General features: G+C 43.0%; 2 protein-coding genes across 2 annotated transcripts; one reads left to right on the plus strand and one right to left on the minus strand.

Moving 5' to 3' along the window:
* Positions 1–2,989: 2,989 nt before the first annotated feature.
* Positions 2,990–8,449, minus strand: LOC306981096 (uncharacterized protein; the record flags this gene model as incomplete). The annotated part of the gene is made up of 5 exons (XM_079580646.1): positions 8,378–8,449; positions 6,768–6,930; positions 5,148–5,233; positions 4,822–5,058; positions 2,990–3,099 (listed from the first exon to the last, which is right to left on the minus strand). The coding sequence occupies exons 1-5, from the start codon at positions 8,433–8,435 to the stop codon at positions 2,990–2,992; spliced, it is 654 nt and encodes a 217-aa protein (XP_079436772.1). The 5' UTR covers positions 8,436–8,449.
* A 7,381-nt stretch (positions 8,450–15,830) lies between these two features.
* On the plus strand, positions 15,831–21,910 carry LOC306980924 (protein NLRC3-like). Its single transcript, XM_079580465.1, has 8 exons — positions 15,831–15,875; positions 15,948–16,441; positions 16,677–17,971; positions 18,048–18,221; positions 18,413–18,586; positions 20,426–20,602; positions 20,872–21,045; positions 21,829–21,910. The coding sequence occupies exons 1-8, from the start codon at positions 15,839–15,841 to the stop codon at positions 21,842–21,844; spliced, it is 2,541 nt and encodes an 846-aa protein (XP_079436591.1). The 5' UTR covers positions 15,831–15,838; the 3' UTR covers positions 21,845–21,910.
* Positions 21,911–23,322: the final 1,412 nt, after the last annotated feature.

Below are 23,322 nucleotides of genomic sequence, written 5' to 3' on the forward strand. Positions count from 1 at the left end.
GTGCAAAAGTTCAAGGTGTATGAATACTTTCGAGAGGCTCTGTATCTTCATGGGTTAAAGTAAAGTTAGTCTTGTTGATTCTACCGGTTTTCACCCTCCATTAACCTGTGTCTTGCCAAATTCATTCAAGTGAACACTGTGTTTATTTTTACCTGAGACTGGACGAACAGGAAACAGTGGGAGCGGCTCAGCTCGACTGCTTCCTCACGGCACTCCTTTAACTGACTTTAACACATATTTGCTCTGTTTATAAGAAGCATTTACACACATTACACTGATACAGCTCTAATAATGCACTCATTATGACTCAATGACCCTTGACTTAAGGCCAAACACCAAATGTGCTCTGGTGTCTGTTATTGTGTATATGATGCAGTGATGAGTCTGTAAACTGTAGCTCTGTCTGATTCCAAAGCCTCACCTGAGTGTGGGCTCTGAAGCGTCTCCTCTGTCCGACTCTCCCTGGTTTCTGCTCGGTTTGGAGATTACAGGACCGTCCCGTCATCTCCCCTTCAGCCGCACATTTGTGACACTGCGGCGGAAACACCTGCTCTTTACCTGAGGACAAGCCCCGCCCTCTGTCACCACAGCCACACACTTAACCCTTAAGGCACAGGCTGAGGATTACTGACACTGAGATCAGAAGGAAATGTGTATCATTTTATGTATAAAAGTGGACAAAATCACCAATATTTTCAGCAGTGAAATCTAAATAATGGAGTCAGAGTTTGTAAATGGGATTATATTTATATTTACATCTTCACACTCCGGACACTTTCTTCACATTTCTGTTTGTGCTTTGGCATCATGGATGAACAACCATGTTTTTAAAGGTCCAAATAAAATCGTTTATAAAGAGATATTGATTGATTGATGTTGAAAATAACACTTTGTTTGATTTTATGAGGAGACTATGGGAGTGCAATGCAACAACACAACCACAGCAGACAGGACACAACACAAACACACAATCTCTGAGCCCCGTCAGAACAACAGGCCAGTGTCACGCCTCATTTGAAAGCTAAGACCCACTAAACTGATGTTTTTCCTCGCGTTGTTGCTGTTTTGTGTCACCTTTTTTTAAATGTTTTTTTTATTTTTTGTCTTTTTTTTATTTTGTTATTTTTTGTCACATTTTTGTCACTTTTTGATTGAGTTTTTGTAGAATTTTTGTAGAATTTTTGTCACTTTTTGGTTGAGTTTTTGTCACATTTTTGTTGAATTTTTGTCACTTTTTGGTTGAGTTTTTGTCACATTTTGGTTGAGTTTTTGTCACTTTTTGGTTGAGTTTTTGTCACTTTTTGGTTGAGTTTTTGTCACATTTTGGTTGAATTTTTGTCACTTTTTGGTTGAGTTTTTGTCACATTTTTGTCACATTTTTGTCACATTTTTGTCACTTTTTGGTTGAGTTTTTGTCACATTTTTGTCACATTTTTGTCACTTTTTGGCTGAGTTTACATCCTTGTTTTCTTCTCATTTTTTGTGTCTGTTTTGGTGCTTTTTCCCCCAGAAGCTTTTCGATTGGGGTAAAGCCTTTTGAAAGCCTGGATGAAACGGGATCCGTTCAGGTGGGAGTCGAGAGGTTTCACTGTGTCAGAGCCATAAGGGTTTGATTCCACAGAGGGTTAAACCGTCTCTGAAATGTGACATGTTTATTTGTGTGGTTTTATCAGTAAAGGTTTAAGTGTGAAAGTAAAAGCCGGAGCCGAGGCCGTGAGAGCCAGACTTTTATCCTCACTTTTATTCTCATCGATGACACAGGGCTCAGGAATACAAGAGAAATGTGACAGATGTTTAGGACTCAGAGCAAACACTGACACGCTGATAATACGACGCAAACACTGACACACAAATGTCCATTAAAGCCACATTAAGGAGGGATCAGAAAGTTCCCTTTTACAGTCGCCTTGTTTTAAAGCCACACTGCGGAACAACCAGCTCGTTTCCTCTTTAACATCTTGGTTTTAACTCCAACAGTTTTAAACATTTTGGAGCAGTTTGTAGAATGTCTGTGTCGCACCCTGGTCTTTCCCACCCTGGTCTTTCCCACCCTGGTCTTTCCCACCCTGGTCTTTCCTACCCTGGTCTTTCCCACCCTGGTCTTTCCCACCCTGGTCTTTCCCACCCTGGTCTTTCCCACCTTTGTCTTTCCCGCGCTTTTTCAGGGGCGGACTGGCCATATGTCCGTTCTGGAAGAGCACAGAGGGGCCACTGGCTCGAGGGCCACCGGTCCCGCCTCAATCGAGCTTTACCCAAATCTAAAAGCTAAAAAATGAAAAGTAGAGAGAAAAAGAGGATGAAAACATGAGAAAAACACGGACAAAAAAACACAACAAAAAATGATGGAAAAAATATTTAAAGATTCAACAAAAATGTGACAAAAATTCAACAAAAAAGTGACAAAAAAGTGACAAAGACTGAACAAAAGTTTGACAAAAAAGTGACAAAAATTCAACAAAGATGTGACAAAAAAGTGACAAAAATTTGACAAAATTTCAACAAAAAAGTGACAAAAATTCAACAAAGATGTGACAAAAAAGTGACGAAAAAGAGTGTTGAAAATCCACAAAAAAATCCACAATAGAGCAACAAAAGTGACAAAAAAGCGATGACAACACAGCAACAATGCAAGGAAAAAAACATTTATTTAGATGAGTTTTGTAGAGTTTTGTACAAATATTCAGCAAAGATGTGACAAAAAGTCAACCAACAAGTGACAAAAATTAAAAAAGAAATTTGAGAAAAATTCAACCAAAAAGTGACAAAAACTAAACAAAAAAATGACAAAAACTCAACAAAAATGCGACAAAAAATGTGTCCCTGTTTCAATAAACAATAAACTAACCACGTGGGATAAAAACATGAGTAAATGATCGGGTCAGAGGTTCCGCAGTTTGGCTTTAAGCTGTAAAGTAAATCACAGAAACACAAATCAACACAAAACACCTAAAACCTTTGTAGAAAATAACACATTGTATGAACTTGTTCATCAGAAACGGTGCTCTGTGGTCACCGCCGTGATGTCATCGGCCGGTCCGTCCAATCCCATCGCGGCCCCGGTCTGGGACGTCACCGTGGCGACCGGCAGACCCCGGTTTCCTGCCATCAGAGGGAAATGTGTCAGATGCCCTGCCGACAAAACGAAAATAAAATACGACGAAATCTGAGGTCAGTTACTCTGGCCTGTGAGCTGTGACCTCCAGGAGAGAAGCTTTAGATTTGGGTAAAGCCGAACTGGAGTTAAAGTGGGGGTTAAGAGGGTGTGGTTAAAAACTGTGTGACTTTTACTAAGAAAACTCGAAGAAAACGGCAGAAAAACGGAATAATTCTAAAGAACGAGGAGCATGCGTCTGATTAACCTCTTACCACCCGCCTAAACCCAATGCATGCTGTCCTCTTTGGCTATAGGCCTGTGGAGCACCTCATTTGAAAGCTAAGACCCAAAAAACTGATCTTTTTCCGTGCACTGTTGCTGTGTTGTGTCACCTTTTATGTTTTTTTTTTTCTTTTTTTTCACATTTTTGGTGAGTTTTTGTCACTTTTTGGTGGAGTTTTTCTCACTTTTTTTTTTTTTTTTGGTCACTTGTTGGTTGACTTTTTGTCACATTTTTGTTGAATTTTTGTCACATTTTTGTCATTTTTCTGTTGAATTTCGGTCAAATTTTTGTTGACTTTTTGTCACATTTTTGTCACTTTTTGTCACATTTTTGTAGATTTTTTTTGTCAAATTTTTGTCAAGTTTTTGTTCAGTTTTTGTCAAATTTTTTGGGGAGTTTTTCTCACATTTATTTTAAAGTTTTAGTCACTTGTTGGTTGACTTTTTGTCACATTTTTGTTCAGTTTTTGTCAAATCTTTATTGAATTTTTCTCACTTTTATTTTTTAATTTTTGGTCACTTGTTGGTTGACTTTTTGTCACATCTTTGCTGATTTTTTGTACAAAACTCTACAAAACTCATCTAAATCTTTTTTCCTTGCATTGTTGCTGTGTTGTCATCCCTTTTTTTGTCACTTTTGTTGCTCAATTGTGGATTTTCTTGTGGATTTTCAACACTCTTTTTCGTCAATTTTTAGTCACTTTTTGGTTGACTTTTTGTCACATTTTTGTCAAATTTTTGTTCAGTCTTTGTCATTTTTTTGTTGCGTTCACATCCTTGTTTTCTCCTCATTTCTTTGTGGCTGTTTTGCTTGTTTTTCCCAAACCCTAACCCAAGCTTTTTGATTAGGGTAAAGCCAAACTGGAGAAAATGTGATCCGTTCAGGTGGGAGTGAAGAGGTTAAAATGAAGCTTAAATATTTACTGTGGGAAAAGTGACGAAACAGATACTTCATTATCATTTTACTCAAGTAGAAGTAAAAAGTACTTTTTTTCCTTACATTGTTGCTGTTCAACAAATTCAACAAAAAATCAACCAAAATTCAACCGAAATTCAACCAAAAAATGACCACAAAAAAAAAAAAATGGGACAAAAAATCATCAAAAATTGACAAAAATTCAACAAAAACGCAAAAAAAAATATATAAAGGTGAGACAACACAGCAACAACTGGGTCTTAGCTTTCAAATGAGGCGTTACACAGGCCTATATAATAACCAAAGAGGACAGAATGCACGTGGTTTAGGCGGGTGGTAAGAGGTTAAAGATCACAAAACTCATTCCATTCATCCATTTTCTTCCACTTGTCCGTTGCCGGGTCATGGAGGCACCAGCCCCTGTGGCGCCCCCTGCAGGCGGTGGGTCTGACCCGTCACCGAGGACCTGTTTTGCCTGTTTTTACTTCAAAGTAACGTTACTGTGAGTGAGATGCCCTCCCGTCCTCACCTGAGCTCCTCTGTCGGTGCAGAGACATGAGGATCAGAGTGGACATCACGTACGGACACAGCACCAGCAGGTGACAGAGCACAGCCACAGCCAGGGGGCGCTGTGGGGCAGGGGGCGGATTCTCAGGCGCAGGGGGCGGGGTCTCCGGCGCAGGGGGCGGGGTCTTTGCTGCAGGAGGCGGGGTCTCTGCAGCAGTGGGCGGGGTTGTCGCTCCAGGGCGTGGTCTCAAAGTTTTGTCTGCGGATCAGAGACGTGGAGAGTCAGGCTCAGGCCACATTAAGAGGTTGAAGGCGCCTCAGGCCACAGGGGGCGCTGTTCTCACTCACCGCTGACGGTGATGTTCCGTCCGACCGCTCTCCGTCCGTCTGTGGACTCGCACCAGTACCACCCGCTGTCCATGGGGTCGATGTATCTGCAAAGAACCCAGAAACTGGACTTTAGACCCAGTACCTGAAGGAGCAAGTGTCCCTCAGACCCAGTACCTGAAGGAGCAGGTGTCCCGCCCTCAGACCCAGTACCTGAAGGAGCAGGTGTCCCGCCCTCAGAACCAGTACCTGAAGGAGCAGGTGTCGCTCAGACCCAGTACCTGAAGGAGCAGGTGTCCCTCAGACCCAGTACCTGAAGGAGCAGGTGTCCCTCAGACCCAGTACCTGAAGGAGCAGGTGTCCCGCCCTCAGACCCAGTACCTGAAGGAGCAGGTGTCCCTCAGACCCAGTACCTGAAGGAGCAGGTGTCCCGCCCTCAGACCCAGTACCTGAAGGAGCAGGTGTCCCTCAGACCCAGTACCTGAAGGAGCAGGTGTCCCGCCCTCAGACCCAGTACCTGAAGGAGCAGGTGTCCCGCCCTTAGACCCAGTACCTGAAGGAGCAGGTGTCCCTCAGACCCAGTACCTGAAGGAGCAGGTGTCCCGCCCTCAGACCCAGTACCTGAAGGAGCAGGTGTCCCGCCCTCAGACCCAGTACCTGAAGGAGCAGGTGTCCCTCAGACCCAGTACCTGAAGGAGCAGGTGTCCCGCCCTCAGACCCAGTACCTGAAGGAGCAGGTGTCCCACCTTTAGACCCAGTACCTGAAGGAGCAGGTGTCCCTCAGACCCAGTACCTGAAGGAGCAGGTGTCCCACCTTTAGACCCAGTACCTGAAGGAGCAGGTGTCCCGCCCTCAGACCCAGTACCTGAAGGAGCAGGTGTCCCACCCTCAGACCCAGTACCTGAAGGAGCAGGTGTCCCGCCCTCAGACCCAGTACCTGAAGGAGCAGGTGTCCCGCCCTCAGACCCAGTACCTGAAGGAGCAGGTGTCCCGCCTTTAGACCCAGTACCTGAAGGAGCAGGTGTCCCGCCCTCAGACCCAGTACCTGAAGGAGCAGGTGTCCCACCCTCAGACCCAGTACCTGAAGGAGCAGGTGTCCCTCAGACCCAGTACCTGAAGGAGCAGGTGTCCCACCTTTAGACCCAGTACCTGAAGGAGCAGGTGTCCCTCAGACCCAGTACCTGAAGGAGCAGGTGTCCCGCCCTCAGACCCAGTACCTGAAGGAGCAGGTGTCCCACCTTTAGACCCAGTACCTGAAGGAGCAGGTGTCCCTCAGACCCAGTACCTGAAGGAGCAGGTGTCCCACCTTTAGACCCAGTACCTGAAGGAGCAGGTGTCCCGCCCTCAGACCCAGTACCTGAAGGAGCAGGTGTCCCTCAGACCCAGTACCTGAAGGAGCAGGTGTCCCAGTACCTGAAGGAGCAGGTGTCCCTCAGACCCAGTACCTGAAGGAGCAGGTGTCCCTCAGACCCAGTACCTGAAGGAGCAGGTGTCCCTCAGACCCAGTACCTGAAGGAGCAGGTGTCCCGCCCTCAGACCCAGTACCTGAAGGAGCAGGTGTCCCAGTACCTGAAGGAGCAGGTGTCCCAGTACCTGAAGGAGCAGGTGTCCCAGTACCTGAAGGAGCAGGTGTCCCAGTACCTGAAGGAGCAGGTGTCCCGCTGCAGCTGACCCCAGCCCTGTCCGCAGCTGCTGCCTTTGTCGCGGAGAGTCGTCCTCCTCACGGTCCAGTCCGGGTTTTCACACTCCAGCTCCACAGAGTCCCAGCGCCAGAACTCGGCCCGGTCTGGACTCACCCTGAGGCCTGGAGCACATTTTAAACTTTCATCATCGTTTTTCCTTGTGATGAATCGCTGCACAGTTTCCACACGGCCTCCCTGAAGCATGTGGTCCAATCAGAAGAGATCACCCTACATCACAGATCCCGCCTCTGAGGCATTTGACCAATCAGCAGTGCTCTCAACTTCCTGTTTTCTCTGAAGTCTGAAAAAGACCAAAGTCTGGCCAAAGTCACGGTACATTTCTTTAACCCCTTAACTCCCACCTGAACCGAGCACGTTTTCTCCCGTTTGGCTTTACCCCAATCCAAAAGCTTCTGGAAAAAAGCCGTGAAAATAGTAACAAAACTGAGACCAAAACAATGATGGAAATGTGACGAAAACATTGATGATAAAGTGACGAAAACATTGATGATAAAGTGATGAAAACATTGATGATAAAGTGACGAAAACATTGATGATAAAGTGGCAAAAATGTCACAAAAATGTCACAAGAAATTGAAAACATTTTGAAAAAAATGGAAGAAATATGACAAAAAAGTTACAAAAAAATGTGACAAAATGTGACCAAAAATGTGATAAAAATTTGACAAAAAAATGACAAAAAAATGACAAAAAATTGACAAAAAATTGACAAAAAATGTCAAAAATGTGATAAAATGTGGCAAAAAAGTGACAAAAAATGGATGAAAAAGTGGCAAAAATGTCACAAAAATGTCACAAGGAATTGACAAAAAAATGACTAAAAAAATTTGACAAAATGTGACAAAAAAATGACAATGTGTGCTTTACCCCAATCCAAAAGCTTCTGGGAAAAAGGTGTGAAAATAGCAACAAAACTGAGATGAAAACAATGATGGAAATGTGACAAAAAAGTGACGAAAACATTGACAAAAATGTGACGAAAAATTAATGAAACAGTGGCAAAAATGTTCACAAAAAATGTTACAAGAAATTGAAAAAAATTGATAAAAATGTGACAAAAAATGACAAAAAAATGACAAAAAATTTATTAAAAATTGAAGAAAAAATGACAAAAATGTGACAAAAAAATGTCAGAAATGTGATAAAAAATGACAAAAAAAGTGACAAAAAAGTTACGAAAAATGAGTTGAATACCCAACAAAAAAATGATGAAAAATAAATCTGATGACTTGAGGAAAAAAATCCTCTCGGTTCAGGCGGGAGGTAAGAGGTTAAGGAACTTTTTGAAGAAACTGAACTTTTGCAAATAGTTTTTTCATACAGAACTTTTTTTTAAACAATTTTCACATAATTTCATATTTTGTTTCTCGTCATTTATGTCGAACTGAAACATCAGACTTTTACTCACAGGAACAGTTTCTCCAAGTACTTTTTTCCCTCTGACTCTGAGCAGCTCAAGTCTTTACAAACACAATCATCTGGACTGAGTGGTTTTGAGTGTTGTGTCTCTCAGATAAAAACAGATTATTTGATTTGATTTGTCCTCACCTTTGCTCCGGGTCCACCACAGCGCCACCATCAGGACCAAAGCCCTCGCACTCTTCATCAGGTCTGTGAACCAGGTCTATGAACCGGGTCTATGAACCAGGTCTGTGAACCAGGTCTGTGAACCAGGTCTGGGTCCGGTCTGTCCGTCGTGTGGCGTTCACTGACTCTGAGCAGTTTCCTGTTTGTCAGACTCAGGACGCTGTGGTTAACGGCGACGCCTGAACACACCAGCGCGTTTACTTTTACTGAGAAACGCCTCAGGAAACCACGAAACTCGAAACCTTTCAGTCCTCACACTTTGTGCTGAAGGCCAGAAGCTGCAGAGGAACATGTTCAGACGTCGATGTGGAACTCCTGCTGTAGATCACGGACACAAATATGACAAAAACACATGAGTCGATGTGCATAACCTCATAAATACGACACTTATATGTGAATCCATGTTCATAACCTCTGAAACAGACGCACTGATGGAAAATAAATCAATCCTAAAGACTCACCTGGATCTGACGCTCATGGGCGGGGTTTGTGTGGGGACCAGGTGGAGATCTTCACATTAGGTTCGTTTGAGATGAGCCAGACGGAGCAGTTTTACAGCGACTGCAGACTCTCGGTGCCGGTTAGATTTCTGTTCTTGCTCCAGAGGCTCTGACGTCACGGGCACGTGGGGCACGGAAAGATCTGAGACCCCAACGAGAGCAGCCGACCTGATCAGCCGCTGCATCTCTCCAGAGGAACTGCAGCGGCTCCACGGCCCCGACACCCACCTGTCCTCAGGCTCAGGTGATTGGATACGAGTCTGTGTGATCACAAACGTGCTCCTCCCCCTCCTCTCTCCTCTTTAGATCTGAACAAATAAACTATGACTGAAACTATTAAAGTTCTGCATCGCCCCTAAAACAGAGCTCATGTTTGATGCTTTTCAGAACAAACTCATGATTTAAAAGGACGTGTTTTATCACAAATTTAAACAAACAAACAAATGTAAAGTTTCCTCTGATGAAGAACGACGTCTCTGGAGTAAAGGAAACAGAGCAGGAGGTGAATGACTTTTATTTAGGATAAACTTTAAATGAACGTGATATCTGAACGAGACGCTGCTGATCTGAGGCCACTCTCGTTGTTCTGCATGTGGAGGGTCAGATGGACTTCAGACTTTTGTCTCCGCCCCCGTTGCGCCGGCTACTCTCACACCTATTGTGTGATCTTCCACAAAGACTTGACTCAGATGTGGCTCTTTAGGCTCGGGGAGAGGACGATCGGCATCACAAATCTTTTGGTTTCGTGGTCAAATATTCGCGGAGATGTTCATATTTTTGGGATGCAGAGGAGCTTCTGTCTGTTTATGGAGCCTTATTACGGGTCTGAAGGAAACACGCAATGTTTCTCGTTTATTTATGTCGGACGTTTCCCTCAACAAAGATCAGAAAATGGTTGGTTTGCTCTTTCCATAACTTATTTTATTAACAAGTTAAGTGGGAGAGGAGAGCAGCTTCTGTTCCATGTTCTCTGAGCGCAGCAGTGGCGGGGGGTGGGGGGTAGATCAACCAGTCACAAGTCCATCCATCCATCCATGTTCTTCCTCTTTATCCGGGGCCGGGTCGCGGGGGCAGCGTCTCAGCAGAGACGCCCAGACTTCCTGATCCACACACACCTCCTCCAGCTGTTCTGACCCCAAGGCCACACCTCCTCCAGATGTTCTGACCCCGACCTCCTCCAGCTGTTCCCCGAGGCCAAACCTCCTCCAGCTGTTCTGACCCCGAGGCCACACCTCCTCCAGCTGTTCCCCGAGGCCAAACCTCCTCCAGCTGTTCTGACCCCGAGGCCACACCAGGCCAGCTCGGAGACATAGTCCCACCAGCGTGTCCTGGGTCCACGAGGCCTTGTCCCACTAGGACATGCCTGGAACACCTCCCGCGGGAGGCGACCAGGAGGTATCCGGAACAGATGCCCGAGCCACCTCAGCTGCTCCTTTCGACGTGAAGGAGCAGCGACTCTACTCCGAGCTCCTCCCGGGTAACTGAGCTCCTCACCCCCAGCCACCCTGTGAAGGAAACTCATTTGAGCCGCTTGTATTGGTGAAGGAAGTAGAGCCGGCTGAGCGGAGGAGAGACTTTTTCCGCTTGGTCTGAGCGCGGTGTGAGGAGAGTGGGCTGTTGCCTCTGATATGATGATGAATGTCCAACTAAAGCAAAGAGTCATGTTAATGTGGCCAAGTGTCGATGTTTGACAAGTCTGGAGGCTTTGTCTTAGTATTAAAAAATAATAAATATAGACTAGAAATGCGCCATTGCGATTGAATGTGGAAATGCGGGAAGCGAATACAGAAATTGCATAAACTGTTCAAATTGCATAATCAAATTTGCATAAACTGCATAAAGTGGTAAAATGCATGAATGGGTTAATTTGCATAAATGATGTAAAATGCATAAACTGGTTAAATCCCAAAAAGTGGTTAATTTGCATAAATTATTAATGTTGCATAAACTTTTATATTCCATAAACTGGTCAAACTGTTGAAATGGCCTCAGTGCTTGATTGGCAGAAGCACAAATGAACACAAAGGCCCCATTGGTTGGATTCTCACAAATCTGCAGAAGGACCATTTTTTCTCAAAACCCACAAGTTGCAGAAGCTGAACATGCACAAAGTGCAGAAATGGCAGAAATTGCAGAAAAAAGTGCAGAAAAGCATGGATTTGCGGCAGCCCCATTATAAGTCAATGGGAAAAATCTCCGACATTTTGGCCGATTGCGGAAAAACCGTAAGTTGCAGAAGTCCCAAAAGTAACAGCACCTTCTCCTCAACATGCGGAACGTTTTGATGCATAACTTGCATAAATTGCACAAAGCATGAAGGTGCTGAAAGCTGGAGAAAATCGGGAAAAAGATGGAAGAGGAATAATAATAAAGAACATGAAAACCAATAATTGACTGCGGAAGAATTCCACAGTCAATCAATAAAATTATTAGTAACATCCTGGTGACGCTCACAGAACCAGCTCTGACAGCTGTGGGGAGAGTTTCCCTCTGAGCTACAGGAAACAGGAGAGAGCAGGAAGACATGTGACCTGCTCAGCCAATCACAGAGCAGCAGAGTTCACACACAAACAGCTGGGTGAACTCTCCTGCTCTGTGATTGGCTGAGCAGGTCACATGTCTTCCTGCTCTCTCCTGTTTCCTGTTTGCACCGGGCAAACTCTCGGAGCTCTGGGGGAAAGCACTTCTGAAGCTGCTGCTCACAAAGGTCATTAAAGCATTTTCTCCACTTCAGCTTGACTCAAATCTAAAAGTTTATTGCCTGTAGACCACATTTGAAAGCTAAGACCTACAAAACTGATCTAAATAGATATTTTTCCTTGCATTGCAGCCGTGTTGTCACAATGTGTTTTGACATTTCTTTTCACTCTTTATGTTGCTCTTTTGTCACTTTTCTGTCATTCTTCGTTGCTCGGGCAGTTTTCGTGGATTCATTGTTGATGTTTTTCTTTCTTAACCTTTATCCGTGTTAAAGAAACTGAATTTCACACTAACAATGGTAAACAGTTGGAGGAAAAGTTTTGTGTTTCCGTTAAAGGGATAAAACTGTGGAACAGCTTCAATGAGCAGCTCAAGGTGGATTTTCTTTGTTTGACTCTCAGTGTTCTTTGGATCATTAAGTAACCAAGTGTGTTTCATCCAGTTCAGCTTTACCCAAATCCAAGAGCTTATTCACAGCTTATGGGCCTCATCATTTAAAGCTAAGACCACATTGTTTTAACATTGTCCTGTTTGTGTTGCGTTTTTATTATGATTTTCTCCCTCACTCGTGCAGCACATTCACACACAGGCATTCGGCAAAGTGGGTGAAGTGCTTTGCTCAAGGACACAGCGCCGCTTTACCGTCTGATAGTGAAGGGAAGATGAGGTGAAGCGTTTCGGCACATCCGCCAAACTGTATTAACCTCTTAACTCCCGCCTGAACCGAGAGGATCTTTTTCCTCACGTCATCACATTTTTTTTCCATCTTTTTTTTTTGGGGTATTAAGTGGTATTTTGTAGCTTTTTTGTGATTTTTTTGTCATTTTTTTATCACATTTTTTTTATTTTTTTCATCGTTTTTTTTTTATTTTTGTGATATTTTTTGTCACAATTTTGTCATTTTTTTGTCTTTTTTTGTCTTTTTTTGTCGATTTTTTATCACATTTTTTGTCAATTTTTTATCACATTTTTTTTTATTTTTGTCGATTTTTTTGTCACATTTTTGTCATTTTTTTGTCTTTTTTTCATCCATTTTTTGTCAAATTTTGTAATTTTTTGTCACATTTTTGTCACATTTTTGTCACTTTTTGTGTCAATTTTTTGTAATTTTTTTGTATTTTTTTGTCACATTTTTTTTCACATTTTTGTCATTTTTTTTGTATTTTTTCATCAATTTTTTGTCAAATTTGTGTCATATTTTTGTGACATTTTTGCCACTTTTTCATCAACTTTTCGTCACTTTTTCTGTTTCTCAGTTTTGTTGCTATTTTCTCACCTTTTTTCCAGAAGCTTTTGGATTGGGGTAAAGCCAAACTGGAGAAAATGTGCTCGGTTCAGGCGGGAGTTAAGGGGTTAAAACTGTAGCTGTAGTGTGGCTGTGTTGCTCTATCCTGACACCCGGTGGATCTTATACGTCAGTGCATGAAACTCAGCTGAGACTCACAAGACTCACTGATTCAATGTTACTGTGTTTCCTCTTGTTCTATTTTACATCTTCTGCATGAACATTAAAGTGGAAGTTGTGAATGTGATTACCAGTTTAAATGTCATTAAGATTGTTATTATGAATTTTTATTAAGTTTTTGACCTTCAGTGTATCGTGTTTTTTGACACTATTTCCCAGCTTTGGAGAAAACACACACGGTACAAATGAAGCTGATTTATGTTCTTCCCAACAATAACACAACAAATAACTGACAATATCTAATTATTTTTGTCCTTTTTAGTGTTGGATTATGTGGATGTAAACAACAATGTGACTTTTAGCTGTATTATTCTCTCTGTGCTTGATCCTGGTGTTACGTGAGCCTCCAAACAGCAGGTGGCGCTGATGAATGAGGTTTATCTCTGTGTTTAACGGCTCTGACTCTCCCCCAGGACGAGACTCGGAAAAGCAAAGCCTCCAGAGGGCAGCACTGAGCCACAGCTCGATGGGACAAAGTGAGTTCAGGCGTTTCTTCTTTAACCTCCTTCAAAGACAAATGTGTTTTTAGACAAAGCAGAAACAGATTATTTTCTCTCCTCACACAGATCTGCAGCTTCACTTCACAGCCGTGTTTCCCTGAAGAGTGAAATGTCTCACGGTGAAAATCCAGACTTCGGTCCTGAACCTGCTCCAGACTCACGGTGAGAAACAAACACGTCCTTCTGAACAGGATCTTCAAAACAAACAAACTATTATCCAGTTATTTGCAGTGTTTATTTACACTTCAACAACTACAAGCACAAAAAAATCCTTGAGACTGTGAAAAATATCACGTTATATGAACTGTAAAGTTTGGTTATTATGGAGTTTGTTCCTGTAGCTTGACAATATTTCACATATTTGTCATTTGCACTTTGTGTTTGTACATATTTATCACATTTTTGCCACTTTTTCATCGTTTTTTCGTAATTTTTTTGGTCAATTTTTGTCACTTTTTTGTCAGTTTTTTGTCTAAATTTTCTCATTTTTTTGTCAAATATTTATCACATTTTTGCCACTTTTTCGTAATTTTTTCGTAATTTTTTCTTAATTTTTTCGTAATTTGTTCGTAATTTTTTGGTCAATTTTTTTGTCAATTTTTGTTGATTTTTTGGGTCATTTTTTGTTAATTTTTGGCCATTTTTTGTCATTTTTTTGTCTAAGTTTTCTCATTTTTTTGTCAAATATTAATCACATTTTTGCCACTTTTTCATCATTTTTTCGTAATTTTTTTGGTCAATTTTTTGTCACTTTTTCGTAATTTTTTTAGTCGATTTTTGTCAATTTTTTGTCCGTTTTTTTGTCCGTTTTTGGTCTAAGTTTTCTCCGTTTTTTGTCACATCTTCATCATTGTTTTCGTCTCAGTTCTGTCGCTATTTGAGTTGGCGCATTGAGTTGCCTTGTGTACGAAATGCACGGTATGAAAAAAGTTGCCTTGCCAGTTTTCTCACCTTTTTTTTCCAGAAGCTTTAGGATTGGGGTAAAGCCAAACTGGAGAAAATGTGCTATGTTCAGGTGGGAGTTAAGGGGTTAAGGCGGGTGGTAAGTGTCACATTTACGCTAATTTGGGCCAGGCTGGTCAGAGTCCGGGGCTGTTTTTCAGTCCCAGTCCAGCCCCTGGATTCATTGTTGATGTTTTTCTTTTTTAACCTTTATCCGTGTTAAGAAGGAAACTGAATTTCACACTAACAATGGTAAACAGTAGGAGGAAAAGTTTCCGTAAAAGGGCTAAAACTGTTCCTTGTAGCTTGACAATATTGCACATATTTGTCATTTGCACTTTGTGTTTGTACATTGCATCTTTGTCCTTTAAATGAAATAAACTAAACTCTGGCTGCTGCTCACATATAACACACGCATTGTTTATAATATAGCCTGTAGATTTCTCATCAAATGGAGGCAGGATATAAGAGCATTAACATTCACACTGTGCTCGTCTTCTTCAAATACGAGCCACTTATTTTTTAATAGCCGAGAATTCATCATTTATTTCTACTTGTTATTAACAAAACCCATTAGATGGTTAAACCGTGGAGAGATTTGTGTCTAAAATACGACAAAACAAGAAATGTCTAGAATTATTATTAAACCCAATCGGCCAAAATGACTGACACAAAATAAATCTTCCGGAGTTTGGCTGTCGGCTACAGAGCTAAATGTTTCATACCTTTGGTTTATGTCGAGAGCTAACGATATTCCATTGACATCGTGAGAGCATGAAGTGATTTGGACAAAGAAACGTTTTATATCATCAGAAAAGAGCTGGACAAAATGGCGAAAAGAAAAACACAAAGGTCTAGTTTGATTGAGATTGTGTTACGTTTAGATTGTGTTGAAACGATAACAAGGAAAAGGAGCCGTTAAAGAATCATAGACGGTGAGTAATGAGCGATGGGACTGTGAGTGAACCCAGCTCTTCAGGAAGCCTTCAGAGCAGAAGAGTCAGCGCTGAGGTTAAACAGACACATCAGGAGCGAGGGTGCTTAGGTGATTCCTCTGTGAGTGACCAGATTCCACTCCTGAGCCAGTGTTAGTCTGAAGGTCCAGCTCTGTCTGAAGTCCCAAAGATAAAAGTAAGTCTCCATGTCCTGGTGAGCTGTGGAGCGTTTGCTTCATCCATCCTTTTTCCAACCTGTCAGTTTGTTCCCATTGCACTAAAACCCTGCATTTAATGGTTTTATGTTGTAATTTGTTGAACACTCAGAAAACTGTTTTCTCCACGTCTGTTTTGTCCACAGAGAAACACAGGAGGACGACATGAGGGAACATCAGCGGGTCAGAGACACAGCACGAGGTCAGTCTGTGCAGTTTATGTTCTGTGTGAGACACGTGAGAAAACCTCACTGTCTGCCTCCTCTGTGTCCAGGTGAAGGTCTGCAGAAGGTTCTGGAGGAGCATAAGCAGAGCCTGAGCAGCAGATGTGAGAGTGTGACAGAGGGAAGTGAAGAATCAGATAGAGCTCCCCTGAAAGGCATCGACATAGAGCTGTACATCACAGAGGGCCTCAGTGAAGAGGCCAGAGCCCAACCTGAGGAGAGGAGTCTGGAGACACAGTCCAAGAAGAAGGAGGTCCAGGAGATCACCATCAGGTGCCAGGACATCTTTAAAGCTCTGCCCCCTGAGCAGCAGCAGGGGGCGCTGCAGCAGGGCTCCATCAGAGCCGTGCTGACTGTGGGCGTGGCTGGAGTGGGGAAGACCTTCTCAGTCCTGAAGTTCTGTCTGGACTGGGCCCAGGGCTCAGAGAATCAGGAGCTGCAGCTGGTGGTGCCACTGTCCTTCAGAGAGATGAACCTGGTCAGAAGGGGGCGCTACAGTCTGATGGAGCTGATCCAAGTGTTCCATCCAGCGCTGGATCCACAGGTCACTCTCATTTAGAGAAAGCTTTACCTTTCACATCATATATTTCAAAGTCTCAAACACTTTTGAAATGACTCCTGGCTCTCAGGGCGTTTGTTAGTTCAGTCTGTGTTCACATTCACTGTAAACCCTGCAGTCCCTCACACTGGAGCTCCACCACTCACTGGTTTAAAGTGAAGGTTGAAGGAAAGTGGTGTAAAGTCATGGATGTTAAATGTTGTGTTTCTCTGCCCCACAGACGCTCACAGCCCACACTCTGTCCGTCTGTAAACTCCTGTTCATCTTTGACGGCCTCGACGAGAGCAGACTGTCTCTGGACTTCAGCTGTGAGCTCATCTCTGAGGTCACACAGAGGTCAGAGGTGGGCGTACTGTTGGTGAACCTCATCAGAGGCGCTCTGCTTCCTCACGCCCTTATATGGATCACCTCCCGCCCAGCGGCGGCCCATCAGATCCCAGCGCGGTGCGTGCACAGGGTCACGGAGGTCAGGGGCTTCGTCACTGACCCACAGAAGGAGCAGTACTTCAGGAAGAGGTTCTCAGATGAAGAGCAGCTTCAAACAGTCCTGTCCCACCTCAGAACCTCCCGCAGCCTCCACAACATGAGCCAGATCCCAGTCTTCTGCTGGATCACCTCCACAGTCCTGGACCACGTGTTGAGAAGCCATCAGAGCGGACCACTGCCCCAGACCCTCACAGACATGTACGCACACTTCCTGTTGGTGCAGACGCACAGGAAGAGGAAGTACAAACAGACACAAACAGAGGTCAGGTCTGAGACCTGGGGGCTGACAGAGGCCGACACAGAGCTGCTCCTGAAGCTGGGGAGACTGGCCTTTGAGCATCTGCAGACAGGAAACATCATGTTCTACCAAGAAGACCTGGAGCAGGTGGGTCTGGACCTGAGCGAGGCCTCGGTCTACTCCGGACTCTGCACTGAGATCTTCAAACGAGAGAGTGTCTTCAACCAGTCAGTCTACTGCTTCATCCACCTGAGCGTGCAGGAGTTTCTGGCGGCCGTTTACCTTCACCACTGCTTTAAGAACAACAATAAAGTCTATGAGTTTCTTAATATCAGTGGAAGTGAACTGCTCAGAAAAGCTCTTGAAAAGTCCCTGCAGAGTCCAAATGGCCACCTGGACCTGTTTGTGCGGTTCCTTCATGGCCTCAGTCTGGAGTCCAACCACAGACTTTTAGGAGCTCTGCTGAGTCCAATCGACCAATCAGAAATCACAGAAGTCATTAAAAACCTTAAGGAGATGAGAGTATTTGACATCTCCCCAGACAGAAGCATCAACATCTTCCACTGTCTGATGGAGCTGAAGGACCAGTCTGTGCAGCAGCAGATCCAGGACTTCCTGAAGTCTGAAGGTGAATCTAAGGAGAGACTGTCTGAGATCCAGTGCTCGGCTCTGGCCTACATGCTGCAGATGTCAGAGCAGGTCCTGGAGGAGCTGGACTTAACGATGTACAAAACATCTCGTCATGGGAAAAAGAGACTGATCCCAGCGGTGAGGAACTGCAGGAAAGCTGTGTGAGTCCTCAGTCACAGACAGAAGCTTCACAGACCTGTTAGAATCACTCACATGTCGCTCTAACATCTGTTACAGGCTTTGGAGCTGTGAACTGTCAGAGCCTCACTTTGAGGTGGTGGCCTCAGCTCTGAGCTCCAGCCCCTCCCATCTCAGAGAGTTGAATCTGAGTCATGAAAAACTCAGTGATTCCTCAATGTCTGTGCTGTGTGCAGGTCTGAAGAGTCGTCACTGTCAGCTCTCCGCTCTCAGGTCAGTGTCTGAGGAAGGGTTTGGCCACAATTAACTGTGTCGGTATAAATATTCCCCTGAACCTCGTCAATAAGATATTTACACACAAGCACAACAATTCCACCCTAACTCGCTTTTTACATCAGGAAACAACAAATAAACCTCCTCTGACTTTACTCTGGACTTGATCACCTCATTTGTTCTTTTTTCAGATTCTGGGAATGTGGTTTGACAGAGATCAGCTGTTCTTCTCTGGCCTCAGCTCTGAAGTCCAACCCCTCACATCTCACTGTTCTGGACCTGAGTAATAACAGTGTGTCTGACTCAGGAGTGGCTCATCTGTGTGGTTTTCTACAACACCCAGACTGTCGCCTGCAGACTCTCAGGTCAGTTCAGTGTCTCTGGGTCACATGCCAAGTTCACGTGATGAATTTATCCTGTTTACTGCCACCTATTTTGGCCTGTCCACAAATGCTGAATACACAAAAATGACATGGCCCTTATTGAAAGATGGACTTTTAGTTTCAGCTGATATACATATGAACATAAAAAAAACAACACCACTTAGACCAGGGGTAGGCAACGTCAGTTCCGGGGGCCAAACCCAGCCCTCCAGCACAGAACCTCTGGCCCTCAAGGTGAGAAACATAATGACACAAATCAGAAAGTACTTAGACATTTTTAAGGTTAAATGGGAGAAATACTGTCAATGCACCCAATTAGTTCATATCATGCACAACTCTGGCATTTGTAGAAAGTGCATTGGGAAAAAAAAAATATATATATATATATATATAGAAGAAATGACAAACCTACTTGAATTAAGAGATCCAATCTAAAGTTCGAGTAGATTTGGTCTGGTCTTAGATCAGATAAAACATCTTATCGCCAATGGAACGAGTCATTATTCTCTTAACTCAGATTATATTGAATAATTTCAAGTGAAAAACAAATCGTTTTAAAAGTAAAAGTTAATTTGTCTGATTTCAAAGTCGATTTTATGCTTGTTACATTGGCATTAGCATTTGTATCTTTATCTTAGATTAGTCCAAACAGACTCAAATTCAACATAAATAACCTTTATTCAAGCAATTTTAAGTCATTTATCTCATTGCATATGGTATTTTTTTCCAGTGTTGTGCTTTACTTTGGCCCTCGGTCATTTTACAATGAAAAAATTTGGCCCTCGGTTAAGAAAACTTGCCTACCCCTGACTTAGACTATAGCACTTTAGTAATGCCTTAAAATGTTTCTTCATCTCTCTGCAAAATAATAACAATTTCTAAGTGCCAATACACTGGTATACTTAATAATAATCATGTGAAGTATATAGCACTTGGTTTCCCCCTTCAGGACAAGGGGTTTTGATGCATGGGTTTTGTTTTTTGTCATAGTGCTATTCGGCACAAGTGTGTCCAACTCTGTTATTTGCATTTTAGGACCACTTTGACAATAAAAAAATCTATATTATTTTTTTAATCATGTTTTTAAAGCCCTTCACGGTCTCGCTCCGTTATATCTAACTGAGTTGGTGACCGTACATCGCCCCAGCAGAGTCTCCGGTCTCTGAGCAGATGGTTCTGGACGTTCCCAGGTCCCGGTACAAACAGTGGGCGATCGTTCCTTGTAGCGCCTAAACTGTGGAAGAGCTTCCCCTCAGTCTGCGTGTTCACACAGAGCCGCCCCTCTTTAAGTCTAGATTGAAGACACATCTTTTCAAACTAGCTTTTAAGACTTAGATCACACTTATTTGATTGATTGATTTTTTGATATTGTTTTATCTTTCTGTGAAGCACTTTGGTCTTCCTTGTGTTGTTGTAAGGTGCTATATGAATAAACTTTGATTGATTGATTGATTGATATTATTTTTAAACTTTCATATTTTAGCATGATGACTATTCAATTTCAGATAAACCATGTCATTTAGGCATAAAGATGAATTACATAAAATGATCTTTACAGACAGAAAATTTATGACAACTTATGTTCATGGACAATCCAAAAGGCACAAATAGTGTAAATAATAATAATTAATCCACATCTAAGCAATGAAACTAGTCTGGATGTTTGTGCAAAACAGCATGTGTTTGACCAACTAAACAAAAATTACTAAGACTGTTTTAGAAAAAAGTGTGTGAAGGCTCCGAGACGTCTGGGCTCCTTTCATGACATTACTTATTCACAATGTCCGTCCTTGTTTGTGTTTATCTTCATTCTTTTTACAGATTGCATCGTTGTGGTTTGTCAGAGATCAGCTGTTCCTCTCTGGCCTCAGCTCTGAAGACCAACCCCTCACATCTCATTCAGCTGGACCTGATGGAAAATAAAGACGTGTGTGACTCAGGAGTGTCTCATCTGTGTGGTTTTCTGCAAATACCAGACTGTCGCCTGCAGATACTCAGGTCAGTTCACTGTCCCTGGGTCTAAACTACATTTTTCACACAAACTTAGAACTAGGGCTGCAATTTTGGGATATAATAATCACAATTATTTTCGCCATCAATTAAAATGTTCATCAAAAAAGTGTAGCGTAAGAACTACATATCTCAGTTTATAAAATATCCGTTAGTTTTGATTACCTTGACCTTTCTTATTCAGAATGTTCCTGCTTCCCATTTGTTTTATCTCCATTATCTCTGGACTTTCCTCACTTCATTAACTCTTCATTCAGACTGTGGCTGTGTGGTTTGTCGGGGATCAGCTGTTCCTCTCTGGCCTCAGCTCTGAAGTCCAACCCCTCACATCTCACTGAGCTGGAGCTGTGGGACAACGATCTGAGTGAGTCAGACATGAAGGAGCTCCTCGTCCTTGAACAGAGCCCTGACTGTCGACTGGAGACACTGCGGTGAGTCCTGACTCCATGAGGCTCTTCTGAACCTGGAGGAGGGATATTCCATAAAAGGTTATATATGAAGATGAAGTTTAACCATTTGATTATATTACATCCTCATCAAAAACAGACCTGGGTTTAAAAAGTGTACGTGAGATTCTTATTATAATAGTACGTGTGCGACACATTCAAGCTATTCCATAGTTTTACTCCACAAACAGCAGAAGCTCCTCCTACTTTAAACATTATTGCAGTGAAATAGTTGATCAGATCTGCTTTTTTCAGTCCCACAGCACCAGTCAATATCTCACTACAATGATGAGCAAACCTTCTGTTGGTCTGTAAATGCAGTAAATTAGAATAACTGCCTTGTATAAAATCGCTCTCTCAAAATGGCTGTAGTGAATGAAATCGGCCTCTGTCTCTTTAAGAACCTCTGAGCCTTTAGACACGCCCCCTCCACACGCTGTCTGTGGCATCAGTGGGGAGGGGGTTCTGCTGAGGAGCAGTGGTTGGTTACTCGGCTCGGAGGCGTCTCCAGGAGGTGGGGGCGTTCCTAGGAGGACTCAGACAAACCTGTCCCTAAAATGGCCGCCATCAGAGTTTGTACAGATTACTCAGAAATACGTGAATGTGCCAAGGCAATACTTCAGCCATGTTTTTAATGAGGGAGTGACATAAAAACACGATGTAAAGCTTGAAAAAGTCCATTTTGCAGAATACCCCCCCTTTAACAGTTTTAATAGACTTTATCAAGCAAGTTGTAATAAATAATTTCTGGTCTCTGCCTCTCAACAGCTGGGAATGGGACTAAGGTGTCCTGGAGATGTTCAGCTCCAGATCAGACGCCTCAGACTGAGCCCAGAAGAGAGAGAATAAACCGACAGATGGATCCAGCCTCACAGCTCAGTGGAACAGGTCTCCTCCAAAGACAGAACGAGGAGGACGAGAGAAGAAAGTCGTCTCTTTTCCCCCAAACTGTCCATGAAGGAAACCCAAGCCTTGAACTTTCTGCTACACGTTGTCGGACACTAATGCGAGTGACTCATTTGGCTGATTTAGTCTTTGAAAACATAAGACTTTTCTAAAACAACAATGTTCTTAAATTACTCGTCAAGCACCTCAGTAATATTTGTCTAGATGGAAATGAATTAGAAACTGTGGATCATGAGGTTGTTTGTTCTGGACTCTGGTGGTGCGTCTGTGCTGTGGATTTGATTGCCATAATATTTAGCAGAGCCTGTAGCATTCCCACAAGTGCAGCTGCAGCTTTGGCCTGTAGGGGCAGCGTGTAAAGAGGTGCATCGTCTGACAGAATGACAGTAGAAGTAGCTGTCGCTCCCTTTAGTCACAGCTGCTGATGATACGTCCTTGAGGTCCCGTCCAGACTACTGGCTTGGATCAAAATCATTAAATAAAGTTATTTAACACTTTTAACTGATCATTGACTAGCCGATAGTCTGCAAGCTCCAGTTGAGAAGCTTTTAGGTTTGGGTAAAGCTGAACTCGTGAAAATGCGCTCTGTTCAGGTGGGGGTTAAGAGGTTAGACAGGAAATGGACGACTTCACTGACATAAGGCTCAGCCAGATTTATGAAAGTATAGCAGCGATTTGGTTGAATCTAAAAGGAAATATGAGGAAAAGTCACGTTTGAAACAACTTGATTATAGTGACTGTGCTCCAATCACAGCGTCTGATGTACGAGTGTGACAGGGTCAAAGGTCATCAGTGAGTTTGAACCTCTGTCTGTATCAAATCAAACCCAGCGTATTGTCATGGCCTTGACCTGACTTTACACCACACTGAACCAAAGAGCGCCCTCTAGTGGCTGAACACGGTCCTGTTTTACTGAGGGCCACATGTTGAAGGAGGATCTTTGTGGCTTCAAAAGGCTCTACGACTGGACCGGGGTCGATAATCATTGTTTTGTGTCTATTATTTCATAATTTTTGTATAACTAAACATGTTTTTTATGTATAATGTGAGGGATTGAAAAAGAGACTTTTATTTTTGGCCATGTGAAACTAGGCCTGTCATTATAGCAGAAGAAAAGTCAGGAAAATGTTGTGATGAACATTATTACTGAGGACAGTTTTGTGGAGTGTTGTCAAAAACACTTTCTTCTGAAGCCATAGTCTCCTAAAAAAAAAAATTGAACAATATATTATGTTGTTTTCAATATTAACCTCTTAACTCCCACCTGAACATGTTTTCTCCTGTTCTCCAAATCTAAAAGCTTCTTCAAAATAGTGACAAAAAACGAGAAGAAAATGAGGATGTAAATGCCAGGAT

This window comes from Gobius niger, assembly GCF_951799975.1.
Source record: "Gobius niger genome assembly, chromosome: 21".
In the NCBI taxonomy this organism is placed as follows: domain Eukaryota; kingdom Metazoa; phylum Chordata; class Actinopteri; order Gobiiformes; family Gobiidae; genus Gobius; species Gobius niger.

What these genes read in the sequence shown, in the direction of transcription:
- LOC306980924 (XM_079580465.1), top strand. Translation starts at nt 15,839, where the DNA reads ATGAGGGAACATCAGCGGGTCAGAGACACAGCACGAG. An exon ending in GGTCAGAGACACAGCACGAG is followed by an intron (nt 15,876 to 15,947) that starts GTCAGTCTGTGC and finishes CTCTGTGTCCAG; the next exon opens with GTGAAGGTCTGCAGAAGGTT. An exon ending in AGGAACTGCAGGAAAGCTGT is followed by an intron (nt 17,972 to 18,047) that starts GTGAGTCCTCAG and finishes CATCTGTTACAG; the next exon opens with GCTTTGGAGCTGTGAACTGT.